A 14,180-nucleotide genomic window follows, 5' to 3' on the forward strand; every position below is an offset into this window, starting at 1 on the left:
TTGCTCATGCGGCCCCCGGTAAAAATTAATTGCCCAGCCCTGTTGTAAAGTGTATGTTGGTTAGATATAATTAGTGAATACAATTAAAATCAAGCGAAAAATTACTAATTCCATTTTAATATTTAAGTGGCCCATCTGTAGTGGAAAATTTGGGCCCCGAGGTCAAAAAGGATAAGGACCCCTTGTTTAGAAAATAAAAAAATAGACATTTTTAGGGATTTTTATGGGTGAGTCTACTGTATTCTAAAATGGAAGTTATCAAACATTCTGAGTATCCAGTACGTAGGTGCAGTTCAGGTGTATTGATACATATTGATATTGTTTCTTTTTCTGATCCTAAAATAAAACCCTCAGTGGAATAGCTGTTTTTACAGACAGCCTATTGTGTAATATTATTTACAATAGTCCCATTTATTGGATGATTCAGTGAATTTACACTGCTGCCACTACAACACAGAGAGGAAGTGTTTAGAATAACATAATTCACTTTTCAAATGTGCTGAAATGCGTCTGCTGGACAGCATCAGGATTGTAAAGTAAGTTTTGGAGCAGAGGTACGCAACAGAAAGAACAAGGTGGTTTGTTGCCAAGGAAAATCCAATAAAATGAGTAAATATGGTTTTGAAAATGTGAGGAAATGGATAATGCTTAACTCTACACGGTTTGGATGGAGAAATGAAAAGAGCAACCGTGGTAGAGGATGTTGAAGAAGTGAAGAAGATGGAGACAATGAAGAGACGGGATGTAAGAATTATACCTGCTCGCCTGCGATTCCCTTGTCCCCTGGTGGTCCAGATGACCCTTGGATACCCTTGGAATAGAAGTTATTTTTAATCTCCAAAAATGACCCAAAAATTTACAATATTGTTCATATACGCACAGGAAAACCTTTAGACCCAGTTTCTCCAGGATCCCCGATTTTCCCCTACAAAAGGACAAAACAAATGCAAGGAGATGAAAAATTACCACTAATAAAGAATGAATTCATGAGTGTCCAAAGTGCGGCCCGCATCTCCAATTCTTTTTGTATTGGCCCTCGGCATATTGTAGTAAAAAAATACATTCATAATTAATAAGATACATTATTAGATATTACACTAACTTGCTTTGTCACCTATAACTAAAATGACAGCTTAGCATGTTGGATTTATACACTAGACGGCTTTATCATCCCTGATTAATAAAATGTGCATCCTTCGATTTTCCAATTCAGTATTTTTGAATTCCGTCTGTGAAAAATGTTTGGACACCCCAGATTTAATTGAACAAATATGAAGTACAGTATCTTCAAAGATGTGCAATTTGGTTCTTCTTGGTGGAGCTTTGCCCCGTCCTGACTGCAGTTCGTCATCATTCATGTAAGTACGCAAAGTATTTGGATAACAACTCTGATTGTACTGAATAAGCAACAAAAAAACTATACTATTCTTCAATGCTTTTTTAGCATAAAGACACAAATGAAGGCATCAAGAGCTACTATAAAGCCCAGGTCAAACTGAGCAGACAGCCTTCAAAGCAGTCATTGCTGGGCACATTTAAGTGACCTTCTGTCTTTTTTTCTTCTTGTTTTTTTTATCAGTGTTGTAAATATATTTATTATGGTATAGGTTTTATGAGTGTGAATCTTTGGGTAACTAATGATTCAATCCGATTCCGATTGCCGGGGGGACGATTCGATTAAGAATCGATTCTAGATTTAACACGATTCTTGTTTCAAACCAATTCTTGCAATGTATTATTTGGTACAACAGTTTTTTTTAACAACATGCTGAAGTGAACAATAGCCCATGAGGATAGACCAGACCTGGGCAAATTAAGGCCCGGGGGCCACATGCGGCCCGGTAAGCTTTTCAATGTGGCCCGCCGGACATTCCCAAATAATTTTTTTAGATGTTTAAGATGGAAAGTGTAGCTGCCCTTATGATGTGCAGTGATGTTTTCTAAAGACTGTAAGTCTTCAACTATACAAAGTATTTCAATGGTTGGAATCTGCACTTTTGCATGATATAATAGTTACTATGGCAATCTAATTAGTTACTATGGAAACCTAATTAGTTACTATGGTAATCTAATTAGTTACTATGGTCATCTAATTAGTTACTATGGTAACAATCTAAGTCACAGCAACTCAGACGAGGCACCAAGCAGTGTGGGTGGGGAGCGTTTCCACAGAGTGTTTCCAGAGCGGCCAGCTTGAAATGCGGGTGTCAGGGACAGACGCGGAAGGAGATTTTTACAACAAACTTCTGAAGCTTAGTGATATATCAGATGTATCAGATTGTAGGTGGGGGTTTTTTTACCCTTCGCGTTCATATTTTGCTGTGTTTGTTGCATTTTTGTTGTGTTTCGCTTCATTGTAAAATACGTCGATCGAGGGGGGTGTGACGTTCATATGTTGTCAATATTCAGTGTTTTATCCTTCATAGTAAACATTGTAAATCCCACATTCTTTATTTTCATGTACATTCTGGGTGTCTTTCAGTAAAAAAAATTAAAATTCCGTTCAGTTTTTTAAGGCGGTCTGTCATTAAGTTTTTAGCTTTCAATAAGACATTATTGGGAGGGTTTGTATTAGTGTTCCTAAAAATCAGATATACGGCCCCCAGACACATTTTTTTTCTCAACATTTGGCCCCAGAGTCAAAATAATTGCCCAGGCCTGGGATAGACCAAAGTAGACCAAAAACATATATAAATCAAATCAAATAAAATCAAATCAACTTTATTTATAAATCACATTTAAAATTTACCACAGTGGTAGCCAAAGTGCTGTACAATGGGCAGGTTAAAAGATAATATGAGTACCGAGCAAACGCAACACAACACAAACAGAACACGATAAAAAAATAAATAAATAAAACATAAAAACAGGTTCACAGCAGGTGTATTATGGGGCGCCATTGCAGGATGGATATCATTAAGCGTTAAAAGCCATGGAATAAAAGTATGTTTATATACACACAAGGGCTCTATAAAATAATCCACATGGCTCAATCAATGGTTCACAGCAAAGGTTACAGGTTAGAAAAGCTATTTGTGGTTGCCTGAAAATGTACCGTATTTTTCGGATTATAAATCGCAGTTTTTTTTTCATAGTTTGGCCGGGGGTGCGACATTTACTCCGGAGCGACTTATGTGTGAAATTATTAACACAGTACCGTAAAATATCAAATAATATTACTTATCTCATTCGCGTAAGAGACGAAGCAAACGTCAGCAATCGTCACACACACATCAACCAATAAGAATTTGGCGGGGGCGGGTCATGGCAGAAGTGCATTGTGCGTCATGGCAGAAGTGCATTGTGGGTCATGGGATGCTTATTGCTGCTACATCCGTAGCTATTAAAATTAATTATTTCAACATTGGCGGTAACTTATAAAAACTGAGAAGGGCTGAACTAAAATGGCACCGAAAAGGAAATAGTATACTGCAGATTACAAGCCGGACGTACTGAAATATGCAGCAGAAAACGGCGATCAAACAGCAGAAAGAAAGGAAACGGCGCATACCAGAGGCGACACCGGGGATGAAGATTTCATCGGATTTAGCGATCGGGAGTGACAGATTGTTTGGTAAACATATAGCATGTTCTATATGTGTTATAGTTATTTGAATGACTCTTGCCATGATGTGTTGCGTTAACATACCAGGCACGTTCTCAGTTGGTTATTTATGCGTCATACAACGTACACTTATTCTGCCTGTTGTTCACTATTCTTTATTTATTTTAAATTGCCTTTCAAATGTCTATTCCTGGTGTTGGATTTTATCAAATAAATTTCCCCCAAAAATGGGACTTATACTCCAGTGTGACATATATATGTTTTTTCCCTTCTTTATTGTGCATTTTCGGCCAGTGCGACGTATACTCCGGAGCGACTTATAGTCCGAAAAATATGGTATTTAAAAAAAGATTATTCGTATAAGAATTTTTTTAATACATTTTTGAAAATTATGATGAGTAAGAATCACAATTCGGCTATGAATCGATTTTTTTGTGCACCCCAAATGTGTTTTAAGGACACTGGAAACAATGAGCAGACAATATGCTGGTTACTTTACAGGCTCAGCTCATCAGTCAAGAGAGACAGATGCAACTTAAGCGGACTACACACTTAAAGACAATCGGGCTGTTTTTGTCCGACCAAAGACAGCAAACACCCAACTATCTTATGTCTTATAAGTCTGTGTTGTCTTCTTAGGAGTGTTAAGAGTGAATGTGTTCAGATAAGTGGCTCCAAACTGGTTTAGGGCAAACAATCGTAAATATTTACGACCAAAACTCTTCATCTCTGTGGGGAACGGCAACGTCTCTCGGGTCATCGCTCCATGAACTGTTACAAGGCACAGAAAGTAGCCAAACAAGAAGCTAAAAATAGCATTTGTTGAAAAAGTACTCGAGAAGAAGATTATAAGGTCTGTGTTCATGCTATTCCCATAACCTTTTCCACTGTCTTTTCTTTCTTTTTTCAATTTGGGATTCTGCCTTTAAAAACAGTCCCAAGATCACCATCATTCCCTCCTCCTGTATGCGCTTTTCTTACATTACCTGTTTTTACGATCGTTGCTAAAGTGGTTGGTTGTTATGCTTCTTATTCTTCGGTTTTGTTAGGTCATGCTTATTTTCACGCATTATTTTGGACTTGGAAAACTGGAGGGCTTGGTGGTAGGACATAATTATTATGTGCGTGCTGTGTTGATGTTATCATAGCACACCACACACAAAGATGATGCTTAATGCGTGATAAAGAACTTTTAAGCATTTGAAATTATTTATGTGTGTATCAGCCTTTTGATGACATACGTTTTGGCTCTCCATGCTATACTTATATAGAGAATAACAGAACAGGTGGTTGTCAAAATTGACAGATGATACATGGAGCTTGGATAAAAGGCTATATTGCTGTCTATGCATAGCACTGAGCTGTAAATGTCATGGACTATACGTGTCAACATTCAGTGCGTGCATATGTGTGCGCATGCAGAAGTTACTTCAGTTACATACAATTTGTCAATACTTCGTTTGTATTTTCATGATTGTCACTTTAAAGGCCTACTGATGAACAGTGTTCGGCAAATTACTTTTCAAAATTAACTAGTTAGTTACTTTTTACTTTCCCAAAAATCGAACGGAAAATAATTACTTAAAAAAAAACGTCAAATATCTGGCATATGCAGTTGAGAGACGTTTCATGAGAGCAGAGTGTGTGTGACTAAGCAGAATTTTACTGGGCTGTGTTTGTTAGCTTAACAGCGACCGCAGAGCTGTTGAATCTTTTCATTAGATTGTGATAGCGCTAATTAATAAAGAGATAGAATGTGCTAAAACAATTCATACTTACTAAACCGTCCCATGTGTGATGTCTGCAGGAGTGTTTTCATTCATATTTGTACATGCTATCGTCATGTAATCAAGCTAGCGTCGTTAGCCTTAGCTAATATGCTAACACGTTTACAAGTGCCTGTGTTTGTATTATTAACTCACAACGGTATTCTTTTTTTTATTGTTTCAGTTTCGTAAATTCACCAAAACGTCAGCATGGAGTTTTATTGCCGTGTTACAGAAACCGTTTAGAAACAATTTAGGCATGTAAATATTTCTGTGCAAATAACTTTAATTTCACAACGTACATATCATAAGGGGCGGCGTGGCGAAGTTGGTAGAGTGGCCGTGCCAGCAATCGGAGGGTTGCTGGTTACTGGGGTTCAATCCCCACCTTCTACCATCCTAGTCACGTCCGTTGTGTCCTTAGGCAAGACACTTCACCCTTGCTCCTGATGGGTGCTGGTTAGCGCCTTGCATGGCAGCTCCCGCCATCAGTGTGTGAATGTGTGTGTGAATGGGTGAATGTGGAAATACTGTCAAAGCGCTTTGAGTACCTTGAAGGTAGAAAAGCGCTATACAAGTATAACCCATTTATCATTTATCATTATCATCTGCAGATTCTAGTTTGGTGGGGTTAATATATGGAAAATATTTTTTTTCCTCCAAAATTTGGTGGGTGCGGCTTATTTCCCGGTGCGCTTTTATAGTCCGGAAAAGATGGTACTTTTATTGTATTGTAGTTTGGAACGTTAGAAAATGTTTGATCAAGTGAATTTACTCAAAGAGAAAACAATGGAAACAATAACCTTTGTATTATTAATTGTCCAGATTGAATTTATGCTGTCTTTTGACAATTGAAGTAGAGTGGTAATTGCTTTTTTAGCGACACCTAGTGGCCACAATATTCTATCAAAGTAAGTGGAGTGATGCGGAAACGTTTGTTACTGTATACATTTTAATACAGAGCTGCCTTGGAGACTTTGTATTTAATATTATTTGATATTTGTTTACATTGGCATGTGTGGTGTCAATTAAGGATACTCATTATGTAAATCTGTCTTGCGCTAATTTGATTATTTCGCCTATATCGGATCGATATCTGAGGTCAATATCAAATTTAAATTTAGTGTTTTCTCACTACATTATGTCTTTTTGCTCTTTATTTCAAGCATGGTTACCGGTACTTCTTTTATTTGATTTAATTTCTATAATATGCTGCGGTCCAATGAAACTTGAGCTGCGGGGCCGCAAAAACCACACTTTGGAGAAGCTTTGCTCTCTCTACAGAGCTGGTATCCCGCCCGCATTCTAAATCACGCTGATACCTCGCCTCTCCCGAGGACGACAAGAAAAACACAATACATGGCGCAGATGAAAAGGTGGAATGTAGAAACACGCCTTGTTGGCTTACCTGGGGTCCGGGGAAGCCGATTTTTCCTGGAGGACCATCGAGACCCTGTTGAGAGGAGTTGGAACATGATACACAGCCACGTGCTGACATTTGTCACTTTAAAGGCCTACTGAAATGAAATTGTTTTATTTAAACGGGGATAGCCGATCCATTCTATGTGTCATACTTGATCATTTTGCGATATTGCCATATTTTTGCTGAAAGGATTTAGTATAGAACAACGTCGATAAAGTTCGCAACTTTTGGTCTCTGATAAAAAAAAAACCTTGCCCCTACCGGAAGTAGCATGAGGTTGTCAGTTGTTCACTCTCATATTTTCCTATTGTTTTCAACGCAGCTAGAGCTATTCGGACCATTACCCCATTAATTTGAGCGAGGATGAAAGATTCGTGGACGAGGAACGTTAGAGTGACGGACTAGAATGCAGTGAAATACATATTTTTTTTCGCTCTGACCGTAACTTAGGTACAAGCTGGCTCATTGGATTCCACACTCTCTCCTTTTTCTATTGTGGATCACGGATTTGTATTTTAAACCACCTCGGATACTATATCGTCTTGAAAATGAGAGTCGAGAACGCGAAATGGACATTCAGTGCCTTTTATCTCCACGACAATACATCGACGAAGCTCATGCTAATTAGCATGAGCTAACGTGATAGCATCTGTCTCAAATGCAGATAGAAACAAAATAAATAAATCCCTGACTGGAAGGATAGACAGAAGATCAACAATACTATTAAACCATGTACATGTAACTACACGGTTAATAGATCTCAGCCTGGCAAAGCTTAACAATGCTGTTGCTAACGACGCTAAGGCTGACTTAGCAACTTAGCAACCGGACCTCACAGAGTTATGATAAAAACATTAGCGCTCCACCTACGCCAGCCAGCCATCATGTGCTCAGCTCATCAACACCCGTGCTCACCTGCGTTCCAGCGATCGACGGCGTGACGAAGGACTTCAGCCGCTATACACAGACCCACTTACAACATTCTTCTTTGCAGCCTCCATTGTTCATTAAACAAATTGCAAAAGATTCACCAACACAGATGTCCAGAATACTGTGGAATTGTGAAATGAAAACAGAGCTTTTTTGTATTGTATTCAATGGGGAAGGCATACCTCTGTTCCCCGGGCTACGTCACGCGCATACGTCATCTTCCGAAGGCTTTTTCAACCGGAAGTGTGGCGGGAAATTTAAAATTGCACTTTATAAGTTAACCCGGCCGTATTGGCATGTGTTGCAATGTTAAGATTTAATCATTGATATATAAACTATCAGACTGCGTGGTAGTAGTGGGTTTCAGTAGGCCTTTAACTGTAGATGTAACGAATGAATGATTCAGACTAATGGCTGTAAAGCATCCTCACCTTCTTGCCCTCTAACCCTATCTCTCCCGTTGGACCGTCAGGACCCGTGGCGCCCTGAAACACAAAACAAATGTCACTTTGCCAACAGAGGTCACTGTAACACAGCCAGAGAGGCGCGGCACACTGCAAATAAACAATCTTTATGGATGGATGGTCCTACAGTAGCCGCACCAGAGGCAATGTGAGGGTCTCTGTGGCAGACACTTTTCAGGGTAAGCAAGGAGCCGTGCGATGAGTGAATGAGCGCTTGTGTGCCTTAAGGCGGAGGGACACTGTAGGAAAAACGCCTGCTGTTACTTTTATAGCCACGTGTTTGCGTTGTAGCCACACTGCAAAGGCGCATAGTGTTCTGTGCGTCCACAATGGCAGAGAGAGAGAGATGAGCTGTCGGATATAGTCTGGGGACGAATAGAAGCCAGTCCATCTGGTGTACACCTGCACAAAGGCTTGTTTCTCCTTTAAAAAATACACTGAGGTCGCCAAACGCCCCACGGGTCAATCTTGGCCATGTGCAATTATCAAGCGAAACTGAGGATCATTTTGTTGCCGGCAAATGTGACATGACGGAGCCAAAACAGGCGGTCTTGTACTTTGAAGGCTTGATGACCGGGCGCAGTGGGAGATTGTCCCGCGGAGGGCGCCGCTCAGCCCGAAGTGCCATAAGCCTATTATAGGTAGAAAGCTGATGAGTGGCGCTCATTAACATTCCTGTCTGGGGTACCTGATACCCACCGCTCGTGTTTACACAGCCTGATTAAGCTGCGTTAGAGTGGAAAATAGGCTAGCATATCGCACCTTTTAGGAAAACTCAAGTTAGCTCAAATCTCATGATGCCAGTATGACAGTCAAATTCATTTTCAGCAGGAGTGTCCAAACTGCTGCCCGCAGCAAATTTTGCACATTCCAAAATACTATTACAAAAATATACAAAGTGGAATAAAAGAGCAAATAGGTGTAAAATAATAGGAAATGTTAACACTAAAAACTAGGGATGCAAGATGGGTTTTTTTCAAGCCAATACCGATACAGATAACGTCCTGCTTCTCAAGGACGATACTGATAACCGATTAACGGATTAATATTTATTATTTTACAAATGTCATTTGTACACATGCACCTTTCTTTGCGACTGACTTTTGGGCAGCTTCTCCAGCTTAGGTTACAAAGGCTTTCAAAACATCGTCATAGCAATGCTGGCGGTTCAGGTGGCTGAAAATGCTTGATGTGTTGAAGCGTGATGTTTTGTTTTCCTTCTCGCCAAATGTTTGCAAATAGCACGCAAAAATGTCTACGTCTGAAACAGTGAAGGAGTCTCAAAGAATCGCCACCATGTTTATTTACAGTAAGCTCAAGGGAAGTTTAAGACATGAGTTGGAGAAAAGGAGCGCTTGATTTGTTCACCCTAACCCACCTACAGCACAGTCCAGTATGGGTAGTCTCGCATTATTTGAGCAATTTATTTGTTTTTTGTTGACCTGCAGGCTGTTTTGTTTAGAAAAATTTGAATGGCCCCCGCATCTTTTGATTTTTCAGTGTACCGCCCTCAGTGGAAAAAATTTGGACACCTCTGATATACAGTGTAACTTCTAGTATACTTAACTAATGTAATGTTGCAGGATTTATTTATTGGTTTGTTTACATTACAGCTACACATTTTTCCAAGGATGTTTTTATTGCACATTCAGGTGAGGATCCTAACAGATGAAGTCAGGGAGTCCAACTATTTTTTTTTTCATACCAGTCCAAAATCTTCTGTACATCACATTCGCTTAAACCCCCCCCCCCCCCCCCCCAAAAAAAAAACAAAACAAACTAAGTAAACCAAAGTTAATCTGGATCTGATCCAGTTTGTATCCAGTGTGTGGGAAATCAAATTGAACATGTTCAGATGCTTGTCTTTGTTAAATCGCCATCATGTTGTAATTTTAATAGCTAAAATTAGGTCAAGTTTTGTCCAATTTTGTTCTGCATGGATCCAAGGTACAATAATAAACATTTAAGGCTAGTTTGAGGTTTTCTCTTGTTCTCTTTGTTAAATTCCTTCATGACTGGAAACTCCCCTCCAAGTTTAATACAGTAGCTTGTGTGTGTACGCTGTTGGTTTTGTGCCACGTGTACGGGGGAAGCACTTGTATGTGTTCTAAGTTTGGATAGTATTTAAGCACATTATGAGGCACAGAGAGAATTTAGAAGGCAGTGGAAGCTACAGACTTAGACTGTATTGTCAGAGCTGAAGTATATATGTGCAGGCATGCTGGTTAGAAAGGTAAAAAAATAAATTAAGGCTATCAAAATTAACTATTTAACTCACGTGATTAATCACCAAAAAATATTGCATTAATCATGTGCACACTTAGATTAATATTGCAATTTACTTTGGGCATAAAAGCTGTTTTACCTTAACCGCGTCAGTGATCAGATTAATGCATACGTCCGACTGGAAAATTTCCCTCCAAAATACTACCAGGAAGAACTTTGGATAATATTGTTACCAATGGGTGCGACCAAACTTGAGAATTTCCATCAAGCGTGGAGTGATAGTTTAATAACTTATAAACACACTCCTACCTTAGCTAATACTAATCATGACTCCAATCTCATCCACCTCAATAAAAGCATCCCTAAATATCTGTTTAACACAGTAGCATCACTAACCCAACAAGGGACTACTCTCAGTAACTCCACCCTGATGACTTTATGAAATTCTTTACTAAGAAAATTGAGCAAATTAGAAATGAGATTAAAGATAACACGGCCCAACTCCAACTGGCATCTATAAATGCAGATATAAATGCTCTCTAAAATAACCTCTCTCACTTTGAAGAAACAACAGAGGAACTCTGCAACTCATAAATGGGACAAAACAAAAATAATTTTTACTTGACCCACTTCCTGGGAAACTTATCTGGGAGCTGCTTGTAATATTAGGACCATCAGTGCTAATTATTATTAACTTATCACTTTCCTCTGGTACTGTTCCCCGAGCATTCAAATCAGCGGTTATTCATCCTTCACTCAAAAGACCTAACCTCGATTCTAACCTCCTGCTAAACTACCGGCTGGTGTCGCACCTCCCTTTTATCTCTAAAATCCTCAAAAAAATTGTTGCACACCAGCTAAACGGACACTTGCCGTCCAACAATCTTTGTGAACCCTTTATGGATCGTACCCACTCGGCATCTATTGCACAGGTCACCCGGGGGTGGGAGGTTGTGTTGGGGATCAGATCAATGCATGCATCAGTACAAAAATGAGTGAGGGGAATCTGACTGGTGTGCTCGCTGGCAAATTTCCACTCCCAAATACACCCTAACTTGATATATATTTAAAAACGTTCCTGGACGATATGTAATTATGGAAGCGAGTAATCACGTGTGATTAACCATGTTAAATCCAAATTCCAAAATGTGATTAATCTGATTAAACATCCTTAAAAAAATACAAAATACATTTTTTAATGAGTGCGTCATGCAAACATTCTTATCATAATACAGTGGTTCTCAAACTTTTTACACCAAGTACCACCTCAGAAAGCCACCATAATGACCAACATTAAAATACAGTAGCCTAGTAGGCCTAAGTATTCATTAAAACAAGCAAAGGTTTTTATTTTAAAGTATATTTAATATTTTTGGCTTTGGTAACATTACACACAGTTTGAACGGTAACACTGTGTTTAAGTATAGAAAAATAAAACACTGTACTTTAATCAAGTGATTCTTTGGCGTACCCCTAGATAGAGTCCGTGTAACGTACCGCAGTTTAAGAATCACTGTCATAGTTTATTGAGTCTTTTTCACTTTGCCATTTTATAAAAGGCACAGTACGTGCATGGTAGGTTTGCCAAATGTTTGATTAAGTTGTCCTAAATCAATTGTGAGGTGAATCATTTTTGGAAAGTACAGTAGAGTTTAATGTTTGGTAATTTATATCAGTAAGATGTTACAATAACTCAGTAGTGATGTGTATGACGCACAGTGGAATACGTGTAGCATTTTTTTTGGCAAACTCTTGTGAGAATTAATATCATCTGGAGCCTTGGAGACATTTAATTGTTTTACAGAAGGTGTTTATAGAATTTTCCAAACAGACTTTTAGGAAAATATAAAAATCGGTCGACCTTTTCGGCAGTGAACTAAAAATTAATGAGAGAACCTGACAAAAAAAAGGCTGATAAAGCTCGTTTTTTAAAACCTTGACATGAATCCAGTTTCCTCAGTTTACTAATTTGATCTGCAAAAACGAGCAGGTCGCCAATTTTCCGTGCTGAATAACAAGCAGCTGGATCGATGCTGCAACCTTCCATCATTGTTCCGTTTATGAGCGGTTTAAATTCACCAGGACGTCATAATGAAAAGTGATTTCTGAAAGCACGTGTCCCTTTTTGGACACTGAAGCAAGTGCCGATGTCCATTAAGTAGACATAATCATTGGAGAGGAGTTTTTACAACATCATTATGTCCGTTCACTACACAATTTACAGCCTAATAATAAAGAGATGTTGGGGTTATATGCACACTTACCCGCAAACCTTTGGGTCCCCTGGTACCTGCGGGTCCCGTTCCCCCTGGGGGTCCCTAAGTAGAAAAGAAAAGGAAAATAAGGGGAAAGCAGGAGATAAAACAAAGGTTTACACTGACACAGCACATGTTGACCCGGGGGGAGGGCTTAGCAGTGTGACCGGGGGGGACACACAGCGTGAGGTTTGTTGTTAGATGTGTCACTCACACCAATTAAACGGCCATGCTCTGGAATCCTGCTCCTCTGCGCCCCCTGAGCGCTCTATTTATGTTTGTTTTGGTGGCTCGTTGGCCTCCGGCTTCAGCCAACGCTCGCTTGGCCCGCGCCAAGGACACTGCAAGAAGGCGGTGGGTGGGGGGCTTCTAACGTCTAATTGGTTATAGGTGTTTGGATTGTGAGCGACAGGAGGACAATGCAGGTTCAGCAGGAGGTCATCTCTCCAAAAGCTCAGAGGAAACTTCCACCGACTGCAAGACTTTGGGAGAAACCGAGCGATGAAGATGGCAATTTCCTCTGGAGACTTTTAGCTCCAAGCGTGCAGCAGGTTCTGATCAAGTCGGGCTTCCTCTGTTAAGAGGCGAGATGGGCCTAAGATTGGCGCAAGCTGCAAACTAATGGACTTACTGGTCTGCCTGGTGGTCCTGAAGGCCCGGTCTCCCCTGGTGTCCCTGGGTGACCCTGTGGACAAACAAAGATGAGAAATGGTGCAAGAACTACAAACACATAACACAAGTCTATTTTTATGAGTTCTTGTGGTACGTTCCTTGGATCCTTGAAAAAGCAAGAACTCTTCCAAACAAAGTTCAGCAAAAAACTAAACACTGTTCCAGAAATGCAAGTCTAGATGTAACCCGCGTGGTTCAGTCCCTGCTTTTTCTGTTGTTTGTTGACTTGAACCTGGGTCGTACAGATGACAGACTACCGTGCTAGCGACACAGTAGGAAGGGGACTCATATGGCCCCATTCGTCTCGGTTTACCTGACACATGAAACGTGACGGATGGGAGGGGGGCAGGGGGTTGGTGCACTATCCACTTTAGCCGCCAAACGGCAGTAGAGTGTTGAATATCTTAAAATACATTTTGTGGCAATTCCAACTTACACCACAGCGTCAGTGGCTATTTAGAGTGGCGCTCATTTTCAGCAGACTGCATTGCAAAATGATTATTGCACCTCTTCCTCTCACGGGAGATCCATGCAAGAATGAGGCTGTATGAAACTCTTCCCTACTGTATCAACCAGAGTGCCAGCGCTGCTCATGAGGTTGTCAGGGAGTGAGGTTTACCAACGTAAACCTGGCCTCCGTTACACTCTCATCCATGTTGAAGCACCACTGTACTTTGGTCCCTGCTTTTATGTTCCACCCCGGACTCGGACCTAGGTTTACGGAATGAGAGATGAGCGTGCTAGCTACCGAGCTAAAAGCCTGGGCTATCAACCCGATACTCGGCACTGCTTTTGAGGTTGTCAGGGAGTGAGGTTTACCACACCAGCTGACCTCCGTTACACTCACCTACCTAAACCTCACTCTTATTCGGGTCACAG

The 14,180-nt window shown here is 40.2% G+C and overlaps 1 protein-coding gene across 2 annotated transcripts in view; it reads right to left on the reverse strand.

The window, feature by feature from the left end:
• The window catches only part of LOC133656056 (collagen alpha-1(XXVII) chain A-like), a 131,688-nt gene that overhangs the window by 45,318 nt on the left and 72,190 nt on the right, over nt 1–14,180 (reverse strand). For both annotated transcript variants that reach the window (XM_062056844.1, XM_062056843.1), the window contains 6 exons: nt 13,261–13,314; nt 12,639–12,692; nt 8,116–8,169; nt 6,740–6,784; nt 881–925; nt 758–811 (listed from right to left, as the gene is read on the reverse strand). In XM_062056844.1, coding sequence (XP_061912828.1) covers nt 758–811; nt 881–925; nt 6,740–6,784; nt 8,116–8,169; nt 12,639–12,692; nt 13,261–13,314 — 306 coding nt within the window. The remainder of the gene's footprint in view (nt 1–757; nt 812–880; nt 926–6,739; nt 6,785–8,115; nt 8,170–12,638; nt 12,693–13,260; nt 13,315–14,180) is intronic.

This window comes from Entelurus aequoreus, linkage group LG08 (genome assembly GCF_033978785.1).
Source record: "Entelurus aequoreus isolate RoL-2023_Sb linkage group LG08, RoL_Eaeq_v1.1, whole genome shotgun sequence".
NCBI classification, from domain to species: domain Eukaryota; kingdom Metazoa; phylum Chordata; class Actinopteri; order Syngnathiformes; family Syngnathidae; genus Entelurus; species Entelurus aequoreus.